The sequence below is a fragment of the Lytechinus pictus genome, chromosome 12 (genome assembly GCF_037042905.1).
Source record: "Lytechinus pictus isolate F3 Inbred chromosome 12, Lp3.0, whole genome shotgun sequence".
Classification (NCBI taxonomy): Eukaryota; Metazoa; Echinodermata; class Echinoidea; order Temnopleuroida; family Toxopneustidae; genus Lytechinus; species Lytechinus pictus.
The window spans coordinates 9,859,141-9,876,669 of record NC_087256.1 but is presented as its reverse complement, the minus strand read 5'-3'; the positions used below and the strand labels follow the sequence as shown (position 1 = coordinate 9,876,669).

The window sequence follows — 17,529 nt, the reverse complement described above, 5'->3', positions numbered from 1 at the left end:
TTGACCCTGGGACATGGAGTTCATACATACAGAATGATATTGTTACCTAAAGTTGGAAAAAAAATTAAATTGAATTTTAAATAATACAACTATAATACATATATTTCATTCACATTTGACCCCTCCCTTCTACCCAATTCTTACTTCACTTCATTAAATTCTCAAGCCATGATTACAAATTTTTACAAATGGACTAGAAAACTGAGAAAACATTTCAAGAAGGCTGCACATACCGGGGGTTGGAAATTCACAATCTATGGAATTGCTCTAATGTACGAATGATAATCCCAATAAACAAAAATACATAGTAATATTTTAAACATTTTTTTATTTGTCTGACTGCTAAGTCACATTTCATTTCAACAAACCATAACAGAACCACTTGATTGTCAAAGATATTTGTACACCCAATCTCTCCCTTCCTTTCTAACTTCTCTGATTTCAATTGTTCCAACATAAAATATTCCTTTGTACAAACTATACATTCATAAATATCAACAAAATTCATATGATATCGGATACAAGAAGTATTCAATTTACAAATATGATTGAAACACAAAATAATTGCTTTTTTAATTTATTTATTTTGTTTTTTTTATACAAATTTTTGAATAGAAAAAGGTGGAAGACAGAATTATACAATGATCATATTATTCTTAAACAAAATATATACCAGGCAGTCATAAAACATTGCAAACATTAACAATATATCACTTTCATGAATATTAATGAGTACTGTAATTAATAGATTGGTGTTCGAATGACATAAGATTATTTGAAGGAAAAAACAAACCTCTGCAAGAAATCCTTATACTTTAGACTATTTCTTTTTTCCTGAAAAGAACTGTGCATGCAAATTATTGGGGGTTTAAATCATGCAATTCATCAGGCATGCCAAACAGCTAACTGTCTTCACTGGGTAAAACTTCGGACGTGACATCACAGATACTAAATCAAATTCCATCGAGTATAGTGGCTGAATGAATTTTGTCAAGATTGGGGGGGCGTGGATAAACTAGGAAAAATATTATCAAGATCTATCTTTCAAACTTAAAAACAAATCTTACAGGTTTTTCTTCTTAAACCATGAGTAGGAATCATTTATTCATAACTACAGGGAAGTACAGTAATTACCATTTAAACTTTGGATAAAATTCTCGTAGTACTTTCTCAAAGTCTGGTATAGGCCCTATTTGTTTGCTATTAATCTAAGAAATGACAGGAAATCAATATTTAGAAGCCATAATTACCCGTCTATCTGGTGGCATCCATTGTTCTCTTCTTGAATGAACGTCTGGGGCCTCTTACATACAAATTTATAAAATTAACAACTCTGGTAATCTTAGAATCTCAGGTTAGAATTGCTATAACACATTTATTTCCGATTTTGTTTAAGTATGAGTAAAAAATCTCAACTAGTATCCTCAAAATATGTAAAATGATAAATCATTTCTTGTAAGCTTTCATTTTTTTTTCAGTCTATATAGATGTATCCTACATATTTCATCTTCACTTGGAATTAAAAAAATATGCTAACAGTGTTCCCTCATGTCTATAATCTAAACATAATCAAAGGTCTGTTTCTTATAGCTGTCACTCTCATAACTTATGAGAGTGGCAGCTATAGGAAAGTCGACATGAAACTGATTAAAAGTGGGAATTACAATGTTTACTTCAAACTTCACAACATTCACAGTCTACGCATCACACCAATGATTTCTGCTAGGAGTGCAGGCCTGCCAACGTTTGATAAAAAAAAAAAAAGGATTCCTATTCATGTGGCATGCAGGTGTGTCTCTCTCTCTCACTTTTTTAAATGAAGACATGTTTAGCATTCTTATATTTAAACATTGAGAAATTACAAGTGTTGAAACACTATATTACTCTTACTACCATACACACAACCCATACCCCATCACACAAACACATATACCGGTACATGTATGGGCTGATTTATTTTTATAAATAAATGGACAAACAGAGTGCTCCTCTTTTTGGTTGACAAAAATTATTTAAAAAGGGGTAACTTGTCTAAAAAAAAGTAGTTGCCAGGCCTGGGAGCGGCCTGCATAAAAGTGCACACAGATCACATACTCACTCTCGTCAGTTACAGACATGAGTGGCTTTGAACAAAACTCATATACAGGACTCAAAACAAATGCTTTGTTTTTAATTTACAATGTAACATCAAAGGGGGAGCGAACTATCACCAGCACTGCATGGTCTCTCATTGACTGTGTGTAATAAATGGCTAGTCTTAAAATATACCTTTTGAGAGAAGGGACAGAGCAATGTCGATTTGGCACTGATCAGTGGCTGCTGGCCAACAATCAATTGGGCAAAATTAATTTTCTGAGGACTTCTACTTTTTTATTTCTATTTTCGAACAATAAGATATGGGTTACTATATTTTGTTCTTGTAATATTAAAGAACAGGTCCATCCCAACAAAAAGTTGATTTTAATAAAAAGAGAAAATCCAACAAGCATAACACTGAACAAATTATCAAAAACAGATGTAAAATAAGAAACTTATGACATTTCAAAGTTTTGCTTAATTTCATAAAACAGTTATATGCACATCCTGGTGGGTATGCAAATGAGGAGACTGATGACGTCATCTACTCACTATTCCTTTTGTACTTTATTATATGAAATAGGGAATATTCTATTTTTCTCCTTATTGTCTAGTGAAATAACGATTAATTCCTCCTGAGCATGTGGAGTGACCATTGTTTAATACTATATGATTCAGTCCTTATTGTCAAATCTATATAAAATGAAATGAAATAGTGAGTGAGGGACATCATCGACTGCCTCAGTTGAGTTGTGCATATCACTGTTTTGTGAAAAATAAGGAAAACTTTAAAATTTCATAACTTTCTTATTTTACATCCGATTTTGATTAAATTTTCAGCATTTTGCTAGTTTGATTTTTCTCTATTCATTCAAATCAACTTTTTTCTGGGGTGGACTTGACCTTTAATACAAAGAATGAGAGAAACTAGAATGTCCTGAGAGGAAAGTTCCTTGTTAATCATTATGCTTTGGTAACATAATTACTGAGCACTGTATTATGCATTTAGTAGTGAAATATTGCATTATCATTAAAAAGAGCCTATTTCACAAGATCACATGGCTCAGAATATTGCATATGGGTTAGAAACCTAGCCAGTTCTCAGTAGTTGAGAAGTGCCACTCTTAAAGGGATGGTCCAGGCTGGAGATATTTATATCTCAATAAATAGAGTAAAACTCACAAAGCAAAATGCTGAAAATTTGATCAAATTCGGATAACAAATAACATAGTTATTGAATTATAAAGATTTGCATTATTCCGGTGAAACAGTTCTAGGCATGTCTTTATGAATATTCATTAGGTGGGCTGATGTCATACCCCCACTTGTTCTTTTGTATTTATTATATGAAATTAGGTTTGTTCAAAATTTTTATACCAAGAACTAAAACAATGGATTGACAACTGATTAAGTACATTAGTTATTTATTGCCGCAACTTATTTCATCATAATGCAGACACATCATTTATGCATGTATGAAATAATGAAACATTTATGATTTCATATAATAACATATTAAGAAAAAGGAAAGTGGGAATGTGACATCATCAGCCAACCTAATGAATATTCATGACGATGCGCATATAACTGTTTTCACAAAATATTGATAAACTTTAAAATTCAATAACTTTGTTATTTGTTATCCGATTTTGATAAGATTTTCAGCATTTAGCTCTGTGAATTTTATTCTATTTATTTTGATAGAAATATTTTCAGCCTGGACCATCCCTTTAAGGCTGCAGGTTCATATCTGCAATCTAATCTAATTATTTATATACGATGTTATAAGCTACTGAAATCCTTGCATCTGATTTGCTGGCTCAGAGCACATTTGTCAGTAAAAATCATTGGCAATAGGCTTTATGGAACACTCCTCTGGTGTAAGTATTTGTGAGATGTTGGTTTTCCATTGTAGTAGTAGGGAAGGTTGACGATTCACTACCACTCCATAATAGTTTGTGCTTTTTCAACCCTGCTGCAATGTAATAGCTAGAACTACCTACAGGCACTCCATGAAGTTACTTTACAGATATTGGATCTCGTCTCTCATCTGGTCCGAAGCCAATATGGTCCAATAGGTTCAAGACGAATCCAATAATCTTACAATGTTGCAGGACTTACTGGCTAGTCCATTAATTCATAGCCAATGGAAGTGGGTGAACAGAGCACTCAACCTGTCTCTACTTGCTCCAGCCCTAGGCTTCCTTTGCAGTCCAATGGGTAGCATGATAGACCATGAATGACACATGGACATCATGTATCAATTGAAACGGAAACCAGTCTTGTGCGCTCTGTCACTCTATTTTGTCTTACCCTGGTCTGGCATATAGGACAGGTCTCATGTGCGTCAAGCCATCTTGAAACACAGCTGGAAGAAAGTATAAAAAAAGCACTGCAAATATTTATTAAGTGCACATATCTCTAAGCAAAACCTGAAGGAGTTTTGATAGCTAATTTGGATAGTACATTGCCAGTTCAGCTTCAGAAACTATGGCTCTCATTGCACTACACTCAAGAAATGAAGCCCTCAGGGTGGGGGTTTCATATAAGCAGTTTGTAGAGTTATGCATGACTTTACAAATGAGTAGATGCAAGACTGGAACATCTTCTTAGGTGCTACATCAGAACATAGGGATATATCATTTAGCACAGAGATGGTCACCAGTCGTGTGTAAAGTCATTTGTCAAATACAAAAATAAAATTATGAAACCTTCCAGGTGTCCACTTATACACAGCTCCTTGGTTGGAATCATGAAATATGATAGAAAAGAGCCCCATTCTATATAACACAAAATTTACAGTAACCATGGTAAATCTTTAAATGTCCGCATCACCAATACAAAGCACAAATGATCTTAATACAAAAAAAAAATGAAAAAATTATCAAATCTCAAAAAATTTCAATATATCATGATTAAAATACAAAATTAATGTGTGTCATCATTGATTCCATCTCTTGCATACCACCTTAACTTTCTAGTGAAAAATTAGTAAAATTACAAAATGTAGTAACTCTCTGATTTGATATCAAATTTTGATAGAATTTTCATTATGATGCTTCTCCGATTTCTCTCCATTTGCTCAAACCAACTAGTTCTTGAGACAGACCTAAGGAGGGTTTTCATGAAATGATTTGTCAGATGTTTTATCAGACAATTACCAGGATAACAGACAGACACCTGTGCTTCTCAGCCAATCAAAATCAAGAAAAGTTTTCAAATCCGATAACGTGTCAAACAACAACATTAAAGAATCTGAAAGTGAAGTTGACAAATCATTTATCAATTGAACTGCAAAACACAGAAATGCAAGGTTCATGCCTTTTCACAACTTCCATTTTGCTTAAGATTAGCTCCAATTATCAGGCTTTGAAAATAAAGTTTGTGCTTTTTACATGCCTCGGATCCCTGACATCATAGGTTTGAAACTTTGTACACAGAAAAACTGGGTAACATTTTATAGCTTTTCAGATTACGCATTTGATTTTCTTCACTTCTATCACTTAGAAATATGATATCTTTTCTTTCCTATTTACTTTGCACAGCTTTCCAATTCTATCTGTATTCAGATTATATGTAATAATTTTTCCTGACATAGCAATTTAGGCCCAATAAGAGTCAAACAAAGTAAAAAAACAAACAAACAAGTGAACGTTTAAAGGTTTCCATCCATTTTAGCACTGAATAATTGTCAGGGCAATTTTTCTATGCAAATTGAAAAAAAAATCAAATTCATAATCTGGAAATAAAATAAAAATCTATCTTTAATACATGCAAACCTATGGAATCCCAACTCTCCTGACATAGTGTGACGTCATGTAATTGAGGCAGTTAAGTAGCGCAATAATACTTATTGTCAAAAACCCGTTAATTAAATTTTTCTTAAGCAAAATACCCAGCTGGCAAGCAGAGAATATGCATAAAACTTCCTTGTTTGTAGCTTAAAGAGTTTCCATTTATCAATTTCACTTTGAGCTCTAGCCTGGGTCTTTAATGACACATTTTCCTGACATTTAACAAGGTGTTTTGGGAAGACTTACCCGATATGAAAGTTATGCCTGCATGGACACTGTCCTACTCGTTCTCCTTGCTTGAACTCTTCTAAACAAACAGCACAAGTCTGACAGGTGAAAAAAACAAAGGAAACTAAATGTTAGTCCAGGGCCCTGTCTTAAAGGGGAAGTTCACCCTGACAAAAAGTTCATTGTAAAACCAGCAGAAAAAATAATAAAAAATATTGCCAAAGGTTTTAGAAAAATTCATCAAATAATTAAAAAGTTACTAGAATTTCAATTATTTGATTTGTGACGTCATATGCGAGCAACATTCCTACATAGCGAATGGTAAAAAATCAATGAAATGTCATTTTCTCAGAAAATTGAAAATGGTTTTCACTGTACCTTTTGTATATCAATAGACAAATCATTTCACACCCGATCATGAATAGAAAACAAAATCAGGAACCATACAAAATTTGAAATTCATGCATTTTATATTACATAACACATGGGGCAGCTGCTCGTTTATGACGTCACAAATCCAAAACTTTGAACTCTAATAACTCTCTTACTCTTTAACGGATTTTCCTCAAACCTTCACCAATATTTTTTACTATTTTTTCTGCTATTTTTACAACAAAGTTTTCTTCAGGGTGAACTTCCCCTTTAAAAAGAGTTGCGGTTGATCCAATTAAACACAACTATGGAAAGCCAGCAACGTCAACATCTAAAATGCAATTTTTTTCCTCAAATAAATGGATTTCCATATATTTGAGATTGATCGGATCAATCGTGTCACTTTTAGAGTACTAAAGCGATGACGACAGTTGCCATGGTGTCATGGCGGCCTGGTTCTATAACAAGTGGAACGCCTCTGGCAGTCTCGCCTGCATTACGCGATTTAATATAGCAGCAGTGCTAACTTTGAAAACTACTATAAAATAATCATTCACAAAAACACCATTCATATAATGACATAATACCACGTTCATTGACCATAAATGACATTTGAACGGTGACTTAAGACTTGTCAACTACACCCATGTCCACATTTCAATCACTCTATCCATAAACTTTCAAAGTTATGATGGCAATTCAACAATTACCCCAACATGGCCTAAGTTTATTGACCTTAACTGACCTTTGACCTTGGTTTTGTGACCTGAAACTCACAGGGGATGTTCAGTGATACTTGATTACTATTATATCCCAAGTTTTATGAACTAGATCCATAAACTTTCAGAGTTAGGATGGTAATTCAACAAATACCCCTAACACGGCCAAATTTCATTGACCTTTAATGACCTTTGACCATGGTCATGTGACCTGAAACTCGTACAGGATGCTCAGTGGTACTTGATTAACCTAATGTCCAAGTTTCATGAACTAGATCCGTAAATTTTCAAAGTTATGATGGTAATTCAACGAATACCCCCAACTTGGCCAAAGTTCATTGACCCTAAATGACCTTTGACCTTGGTCATGTGACCTGAAACTCAGGCAGGATGTTCACTAATACTTGATTAAACTTATGTCCAAGTTTCATGAACTAGATCCATAAATGTTCAAAGTTATGATAGTAATTCAACAAATACCCCCAACTTGACCAAAGTTCATTGACCCTATAATTTCTAAGTTATGATGTAATTTCAAAAACTTAACCTTAGGTTAAGATTTGATGTTGACGCCGCCGCCGTCGGAAAAGCGGCGCCTATAGTCTCGCTCTGCTATGCAGGTGAGACAAAAATGAACCCGCCGAATGAAAGCGTGTTTCTCATAGCAGAAAATGGCTGCTATCGGAATTTGATCACTTGCAACTTATTTTTCAGACAAGCCAAATCATACAAATGTGTATATATCGTCAGCTGCGACTCTTGTTTAGAACCAGCCCGCCATGACACCATGGCAACTGACATCACACTTCGGTATTCTACACCATGCATGAAAGTTCTACAAACTAAAATATTGATCAACGGTGACACATTTTATGTCAACAGTATTAAAAATACTGGTCCAGACTTTTGTGGGTTCAAAATTCCACCACAGCACTTGGAAGATGTTTATGTGTATTTGCCACTCTGTACCCAGGAGCAGTGAACAATTCTGAAGAAGTTCCTTAAATGCTTGAACACCTGATCATTTTAGCTGTGCTAAAGCTGAACTAATAGTATGGAATGCTTCAACTGAAAACATTTACATAAAGCGTGACATATATTGCGTATTAATATCATTATCAGTGATATTCATATTTTCAGTAATATAAATAATCTAAATTTCAGACAGGAAGTTCAGGAACCTTCAGTATCTATTTATAAACGCTCTTAAGCTCAGAATTTAGTCACAGCCATACATGTACATGCAATCCTGACAGTTAAAGTTCACTTATAAAAGTTTGATTTTGTAGACAAAATCTTACAGACAACAGACCAAACATTATCCACTAACATTGACCCATCTCAGGAAGGAAGTGTGTACTACAATTGCGTGCTAATATCCATGTGTTTTATGTATTTACTCCTGGAAGAGAGGCTAATTGTTTCCTAAAGTTACTCAACCAAAGTTTTTGTAAAGATTCAAACTGATATAAACACAGGAACCAGTTGGGATTCAAGCTTATTAATTTTGCACAGCTTCTTGCACGCTTTCTGTGGTCCCAGGATATTTGATTTATATGCAGAGGAAAAATAACTTACATCATTAGTCATCTTCTGGGAGTATCCAACCTGCAAATAAAGAATAAATGAAATGTAAGAAAATGTATCTTATGTACTTTAGGGCTTCTACATGATACTAGAAACCCCAAAATATGGCCCCTACTGCATAAAAATATGACTATTGGCTTTATATCAAATATACCATGAAAAGTTGGATTCATACTTAGTTTTAGAATGAACTTTTGAATGACAATGTTATAACCAAATTTGTAAACTAACTTCTGATTTCCTCAGAAAATTCACCATAATTCATAGGTACATGTATTTATAACTGTGCATGTATTTCAAAGGAAATTCCATGATTTCAGGCATTTTAATTTTGTTTTTTGAGGGGAACTAATGTATTTCCTTCTAGTTATAGTCTTATCACAGAGCATTTCTTCTTCTCTATTGACGGATCTTCAGATAAGACTATGATGAGATCAAAGCTACATGTAGTATTCCATTCAATGGAATGTCATAAACGTTTGTTAGAGTCAGGTGCTTGCATTAAATTCATAACTGATCAAAGTCCAACCATACTGTTTGGGAGTCAAGAGGTAGGCCTACTGGTACCATTATCAACATTTTCTCTACCAGGCATGCCCTTTACTGTCAAATTTATAATTGCATTTGCAATTTCTTGATTAATTAAAAGGAATGTAAGGCTGTGCAGATAGAAATATGAAGATAAGAAGCATAAAGTTAATTATGATTATCTTCATGTTTTAAAAACAATCTGATTTTTTGCCAGTTTCTTGTTTGCTTAAACTGAACAAACTCTATAGAAATGCCTCTGAATCCATTGTAATACGGTACAACAAAATTTGCTAAGCAACAAATAGACCTATCAGATATAGACACAGACCCAGGGTAGGGCACAATCCGTATAGTTTGAAAATATAATGGTGCACCCAATAAAATGCCTTTATTGCACACCCCGTAAATTGGAGTGATGACCCTATCTTTTTTGCATGTCAAATTTTCCGGACAAGTTCACATCATGCGCCCAATATATGCAGGTATGACAGGGATTAACATTGCTCTGCACAAAGTCTGGTGTCATGATATCATTTTAATATACAGTACTTCCCACAAAACGCAATAAATACTGATAATGATATCACATACCTCCCTATATCCCATCTCAATTTGGCCTTCTCTCCTCAACCTAGAAAGGTAAGGGAAAAAAAAAAGGACAAATCAGGAAAAGAGGAGATAAAATATTTTCAGAAAGATTATCCCTGCATTTACCATTCCAAAGCTGTTAAAAATACTGTGGAATAGAAATAACAGATCAGCTTCACGATGGCAGAGTCATCACGAGTCCGTAACACCAAGGTTAATGATCGATCGCTTCATGGCATCAATGGCCAATCAAGAATAATGTGACATGCGCATTCTGTACTTCCATAATTATTAATACTATCCACTGCATACCTATATTTTGCTAGGCCCTGGTATTGTGAACATAAAAACCATTTAGAAAAAAAGAAGCATGTAAGAAGAGGAACTAGGATATAGCCTTGGAGGAGCAGGATAAGGTGAGAAAAAAGGAGCGACAATATCCAGTTGTGACTTTTGGGTTGTAGAATAGCCTCCTTAATTCTTCACCACATTCCACTTTCCAAGGTATACTGGTACATGAATATCCACTTGGTCTTATTCTAAGATCGTCTGAACCAATCATGACTAAGCCCAACTTGGTCTATAAATTTGGTCCAATTATCATTTGGTCCAACCATCAGTGTAATACCAACATGGTCTTCGTCTACTTTTCATTTTTGCACTCTGTCAAATGAATATGATTCATAAACAGTTCATCTTCTCAGGCATGGATTCACCCGGATTAGACAAAATAGTTTGGAAAGGCGGACTATTGTGCAAAAACAATTGTGTCTAAACCAGTTGGATCTGTGCCTGCGTCTTACCATATGAAATAAAAGTGGTGACAGACTAAGAGGATACAGTATTAGACACAATGGTCTGAGACAAACCAGTAGCAGTAGAAAAACTACAGTAGGTAAAGACTATGGGCCCACTTCATAAAGGCTTGCAATGAGTCCTGTTTATACTTTGTATTACATGTACATGACCAATTCAGCCATTTAGCTGCGACTCATGCTTTTAATAAACGTAAAATTGAGTTAAATTTATACAAATTTCCCATAATAACTACCATGAAAACCTTGATTTGGATGTTGAGCCATGTTACCATTGCAGTTACCATAATGGCAACGTTACCATAATTGTATGAAGTATGAAGTGGGCCCTATGGCTATGAGTAATTAGGCAAAATATAATATTTTCAACCAAGTGGCAAATTCATTACCCTTTTCGAGCACTTACTTCATGAGGTAACAGCAGAATAGGATGTTAAGAGCCAAGATGAATACAGCTACCAGAATAAACGGGTACAGTTGTTCTATACTAAGTTCCATCTCATATTATTACCACCACAGAGAGAAAGTACAGATGTCATTCTTCTTGTTCAGTTTCATCAAGCATGGACCTAAAGAGGCCATCTTCAATACAGATTTCAGAAGGGAAAAGAGAATTAAAACAGGACTTGAAATTCATAATTTTCTTTCCCAGAGGCCGGCAACTTACTTTGAGCAAATTTGTTGTGTGGGTTGTGACTGTGAGCCAGACTCACTGTGTAATCTAGATACTTAATAATGTACCATTTCGGAATCCAACTTGGTGGGTAAAAATATATCAATGAATATCTTGGGTTTTTTTTCTCAAATATATCAACGAAAAAAAAGAAAAGGGAGAGTGAGCATATTTTTTTAAAGAAAAAAAAAACCCACTTCGAAGATTGTTACATAAGAAGAACACAGTAATAATAGTCATAATTTGACGGTTTTGCCAAAATCATGACAAACTGACCGACCAACCATCTCCCCCCTCATGGTAATCCTGGGAATTTCTGAACACTGTTTTTTCTCCATATTTTATTTTTTCTCAGAGATATGACAAAATCGGTATTTTGTTAATTGGATGTCATAACTTTTGCCACAAAATTGTAGTAAATTTTGTCTCTTCTCCTTAGCGCGCACCAAAAATATACGGCTTTCAATGCGCGTAATCCCAATATACAAACAAAAGATGACAAAACTTATGACAGGGTCTAGCAGTCAATAAATTTTGTCATATTTTTTAGTACCTAATATCGCGATACCCTGCTGACTGAATGTCAAGCATATAATGATATTATTTAGATTAGATTGTGGTATTAGTTTCACTCTTCATCCATGACTATATTCAAAAGTATTTTTTCATAACTACAATTAGTTAGACCCTATTTATTAATTTCTCCTTTTTTCTTTGTTTTCCCTTTTTTAAAAAATCTCTCTTCAAAAAATCCTTCACAGCTACGTCTCTCTTTGTAATTAAGCGCATTGATGTACGCGCAGTTGTGTGATGCCAGCTACTGTATTGAGGATACGCCCCACGTGCCACCAGGCCCTCCTATTGGTTAGAAGGGCTCCCACTGGGAACTAACAATGATTTTGATTGGTTTGCCTCCGAAAAGTTGGGCGGGAACTTCGAAAGATATGACAGGCCAATAGACAATATTCACAATACAGAATTGTGACAATCATAGCGGTGTCACATCTCTTAGAGAAACAACAAAATTTATGACAAAAGTTACAAGTGTTCCAGAATACCACCCAGGGTTTTAGGGGACTACTAGTAAATTATTTGTACCAAACTTATATCACACTGCCATTTATTATTGATAGCCCCTCCCCGGACTCCACCTCCCTACCCAGAGCTAGAGAGGAGGGGGGGGGGGGTGTGGGTGGCAGGACCCACGGGAATGGGGGAGGGCTATTCATCAATTATTTAAAAACAGTGTGATAAGCTAAGATGAGTGCAGAGATGAGTTGGGTGAAGTTAGCGTCCATTTTAGTGAGCAAATAATCTAATCCCCTAAAAACACTTGTTCACTGCAACCACCCTGCCTACATATATGGGGAATCTACTTGTTGTAAATCAATGGTATGCAGTCTACAACACATTTTCAAAATTCTTAAAAATATAATTTTTGAAACCAAATTTAAAATAGGCCTACTTCTTTCCATATACATGCGTGACCAAAAAAAAGTGTTTAAAGGTGTTTTTTAAGTTGTGGACGCGGGTCGTGCGTGCACTCGTACTCGTAAAGGGTATCAAAACACCAAAACACAAAAAAGGGTGGTTTTGAAAGACTGGTCAATGGCCAAACGTATTTAGGGTGTGTTTTTGTTTTTCCCAAAGCTTTTTGGGGGTAAGACTTCCTTATGTCCCCTCCACTAATTTAAAAATACTTCTCCAAAACCCGTTCTCTTTTTCTTCTTCTTTTTTCTAACCTACATATATGGGGAATCTACTTGTTGTAAATCAATGGTATGCAGTCTACAACACATTTTCAAAATTCTTAAAAATTTTATTTTTGAAACCAAATTTGAAATACTTCTTTCCATATACATGCGTGACCAAAAAAAAAGTGTTTAAAGGTGTTTTTTCAGTTGTGGACGCGGGTCGTGCGTGCACTCGTACTCGTAAAGGGTATCAAAACACCAATACACCAAAAAAGGGTGGTTTTGAAAGACTGGTCAATGGCCAAATGTATTTAGGGTGTGTTTTTGTTTTTCCCAAAGCTTTTTAGGGGCAAGACTTCCTTATGTCCCCTCCACTAATTTAAAAAATATTTCTCCAAAACCCGTTCTCTTTTTCTTCTTCTTTTTTTCTAACCTTCCGGTTGGAACTTAGATTCGAACCTCTAGCCTCTCACTGCAGAACGAGGCATCTCCAGTCTGTCGCCTTCACTAAGCTAGCAGGAATTGTTGAAAACCATTGGTTTCATAACAGTTATCAACAACCGATATTAAGACTAGTCTTCTCTCCGATGCCACTGGGAATTACACACACTCGAGATTTTGACGGAATAAAGCCCAAGGCAAAAAGCTATATTTTGGTATGTATCCAACTTTTCCTTCCTAGATCTCTTACCCGGTATAGGCCTAGGGCTAGGCCTAGGGCCTAGGCCATATTTTTTTCAATTTTAGTGGAGGGGACATACGGATTACGGCATGGAACTGGAAGTCTTGCCTTTTTTTTGGGGGGGGGGGGGGTCTCATATTCTGGCGACAACTTGTTTAGGGGCAAAAATGTGTAAATGAAGCCCCAGACTTGTTCAGGGGGTAATTTTGCACACAGAGTGAACGAACCTCAACTTCAAGTTCGTCCAGCTTCCCCGGCGACAACTTCAATCAAAGTCTTCAATCTGAATCTAACGTTACGCAACGCAAAAAAAAATTGAAATACCATGGCATTACCAAGTCCATAGGCCTAATAATAATATGGACATAACGGTACCGTGCGTAGACCTACCTTGTTATACCGTATATACCGGTATATGGGCCGTCTCACCTCTAAACTTTGTAAAATGCTAAACAGATTGAAAACTTCACGATGTATTTTGGCTGTAGGCAGCTCAGCAATGATTTGCCGACTCACGATCACCCGGTCACCCCGTATATTTCTCAGCCGTTCTGGCCCGCACACGTACACTCGATGGTCGATTGATCTGAGCCGCCGCGTTGGGACCTATGGTTGGGACTGGTCGGAGTACGTAATCCGGTACCGTAGATGTGATGTAAACAATGTTGATGTAAAGTGCGGACTGCGTGGTGGTGGTGTGCATGTGATTAGCTGTAATGGGCGTAGATCCCCCACCAGGCATCCAACCCCATTTTGTGTAAGAATGATGAATCCATAAAATAGAATTCTGTTACTTGGGATAAAACTCTAAAATGCTTGCTGGAAAGTTCTAAATATTACAACCTGGCGCGGTAAATCTTGTAAATCAGAAACAAAAAAACATTTTAGTTGGAATTATATACAGGAAACCTCAATCTAACATTAAGGAATTTACTGAAGAAATTGATAAATGTTTGGATAAAATGAATCGTGAGAACAAAATAAATTATATCATGGGTGATTTTAATGTGAATATTATGAAAAATTCTAATAATTTAGTTAATAATTTCTTGAGTGTTATGCATGCTAGTTATATGATTCCTCTTATCGACAAACCTACAAGAATTACGCCTACATCTTTCTCATTGATAGATAATATTTTTACGAACCATTTTGATATAAACATTTCTTCTGGCTTAATATATAGTGATATTTCTGATCATTTCCCAGTATTTCAAATCTCCAAACAAAAAATTGTATTCAAGTTGAACCTTTATGCCACAGCCGGATTATTAATGATGTGGCTATCGAGTCTTTTAAGAAATCATTATGTAGTGTCAACTGGGCTGAGGTGATTGATTGTTCCCATACTGATGAAGCTTACAATAGATTTTCAGATTTGTTTTTATCATTGTATAATGAAGCTTTTATAATGAAAAAGAATAAACCAAGGAAAAGAAAAATTAAAAAACCTTGGATTAATTGTAGTATTTTGCATCAAATTGACAAGAGAAATAGACTTTATAAGCAATATGTTAAGAATCGTAATAACTTTAACAAAAGAAAATATAATAAAGTACGAAATAGAGTTAACAGCATTTTGAATTCAGCAAAAAAGAATTATCATAGATTTAAATTCAAAATTGCTCAAGGAAACATAAAAAAGACATGGGAAGTAATAAATGATGTCCTTGGCAAGTCTAAGAAAAGACTTCCTTCATATATTTCATTCAATGGTCAAGAAATTCATGATCCCAAAACTATTTCTAACTACTTTAACAATTTTTTTGTGAATATTGGACAGGAAATAAGTAGGTCATTACCCAATACGGATAATGACTTTGCCAAATTCTTGCCGATACCCTGCTCAAAATCTCTTTATTTCAAGCTGGTTACTGAGAGTGAAATTTTAGATATTGTAAAAAAGTTAAAGGCTACAAATAGTTGTGGAATAGATGATATGAATCCTAGAGTATTAAAAAATGTTATTCATGTAATTTCAAAACCACAAAGTCATATTTTTAACTCCTCTTTGATATCTGGTGTTTTTCCACAGAAATTAAAAATAGCTAAAGTAGTGCCCATACATAAGAAAAATGATATTCATAATATAACAAATTACCGACCAATATCAATTCTCCCTTTCTTCTCAAAAATCTTGGAAAAAATTGTCTATAACAGGACATATGATTTTATGTCCTCTCAGTCACTATTTACTCATTGTCAATATGGTTTCTTGAAGCACCTGTCTCCTGAAATGGCATTAATTGATTTATATGATTTTGTTACCCGTTCTTTTAGTAAAAAAGAGCATATACTATTGGAGTGTTCTTGGATTTAACAAAGGCCTTTGACTCTATTGATTTTTCAATTTTATTACACAAGCTTAAGTTTTATGGAATCAGAGGATTATCTTTATCTTGGTTTGAGAATTATCTTTATGGTAGAAGTCAACACGTTCTGTATCAAAACACATTATCTGATTCACTAAACGTAACATGTGGCGTGCCGCAGGGCTCAATCCTCGGCCCCCTGTTGTTTTTACTATGTATTAACGATCTTCCTAATTGCTCTGATGAGTTGAAATTTATTTTGTTTGCCGATGATACCAACATTCTTTACTCAACAAAAAATTACTTATCTATAAACAACAATTTAAATGACAAATTAATCAATGTTTCATACTGGTTTAATTGTAACAGATTATCACTGAATGCTGAAAAGTCTAAATTAATCTACTTTCATAGTAAAAAATCTCAATTTCATACAAATATTTCTGAACAACTAAAGATATCAATGAACGACAAGATTATTCAGAGAGTCGACTCTGTTAAATTATTAGGTATTTTTATAAATGGAAACATGTCATGGACTGATCACATTATGTATATTGCAAACAAAGTGTCAAAGGGTGTTGGTATCGTTGGTAAGCTGCGAACAGTATTACCTAAAAATATACTGAGATTGCTTTACAATACATTTATTTTACCATTTTTGACTTACTGTAATGCTGTTTGGGCAAACACTTACAAATCTAAGTTGAAGTCCCTTTTCTTATTACAAAAGAAAGCTGTTAGAATATGTTCTTTGAATTCATATTATGCCCATAGTAGGCCTCTGTTCAGATCACTCAAAATTCTTGACATTTATCAGTTGAATAGATATTGCATCTTGATTTTATGTTTCAAACATAAAATTGGGTTTTTACCTTGTTTACTTAATAATATGCTTTCATTAAATATGTCAGTACATAACTATAATACAAGGAATAAAAATAAATATAATTTATGGGCAGTCGAAAAATCCTATCTTTTATTTTCATTCAGTCATAAAGCACCAACAGTTTGGAACGACCTGCCAAGTAATATAGCATCAATAAATAATTATAATGCATTTAAAATAAGTATGAAGCAGCATTTAATCAATCTTCAACTTGTGTAGATTTATTTTCCACCTTTTACCTTTGTGTAGGGTTTTTTTTTTTTTTTTTTTTTTGTTTTTGTTTGTTTGTTCCCCTTTATTGTTTGATCTTGTGTTTTATTGTGGGCAAATAAGTTTCTTATATCTTATTTTGTTAATTATATTTTGTCTAATTCCTTTAAGGGAGGTTATCTTGACAAACTCTATTTTGGGTTTTTTATAATTTCCCTATTTCCTCTGTTGTTTAAAATGTTAACTTATTGTATACATATATATTTTATGTGGAAGACTTTTGTAATACATGTACATGAATATGGTTTACATTTGCTCAATTATGTATTTTATGAATTTTGATATTGTGATTTTTAATT

At 34.4% G+C, this 17,529-nt stretch overlaps 1 protein-coding gene across 3 annotated transcripts; it reads right to left on the bottom strand.

The window, feature by feature from the left end:
* Window positions 1-234: 234 nt before the first annotated feature.
* Window positions 235-14,465, bottom strand: LOC129266208 (RING finger protein 24-like). Of its 3 annotated transcripts, none has more exons than XR_010295290.1 (7): window positions 14,189-14,465; window positions 11,117-11,292; window positions 9,899-9,938; window positions 8,768-8,797; window positions 6,117-6,196; window positions 3,800-4,444; window positions 2,997-3,199 (listed from the first exon to the last, which is right to left on the bottom strand). XR_010295290.1 is itself a non-coding variant. In XM_064107627.1 (6 exons), the coding sequence occupies exons 2-6, from the start codon at window positions 11,206-11,208 to the stop codon at window positions 4,330-4,332; spliced, it is 357 nt and encodes a 118-aa protein (XP_063963697.1). In that variant the 5' UTR covers window positions 11,209-11,292; window positions 14,150-14,312; the 3' UTR covers window positions 235-4,329. The 3 variants fall into 3 exon arrangements, 1 of the variants encoding a protein (XP_063963697.1); XR_010295289.1 differs by having other exon boundaries at window positions 14,150-14,458; XM_064107627.1 differs by having other exon boundaries at window positions 235-4,444; window positions 14,150-14,312.
* Between the last annotated feature and the right edge of the window lie 3,064 nt (window positions 14,466-17,529).

Bases quoted from the DNA above. Each gene is read 5' to 3' on its own strand.
- LOC129266208 (XM_064107627.1), bottom strand. From the start codon at position 11,208: ATGGAACTTAGTATAGAACAACTGTACCCGTTTATTCTGGTAGCTGTA. The intron at 8,798-9,898 runs GTATGTGATATC...CTTTATTTGCAG, and splicing joins TTGAGATGGGATATAGGGAG to GTTGGATACTCCCAGAAGAT. The intron at 4,445-6,116 runs GTAAGTCTTCCC...ACTTTCTTCCAG, and splicing joins AGGCATAACTTTCATATCGG to CTGTGTTTCAAGATGGCTTG.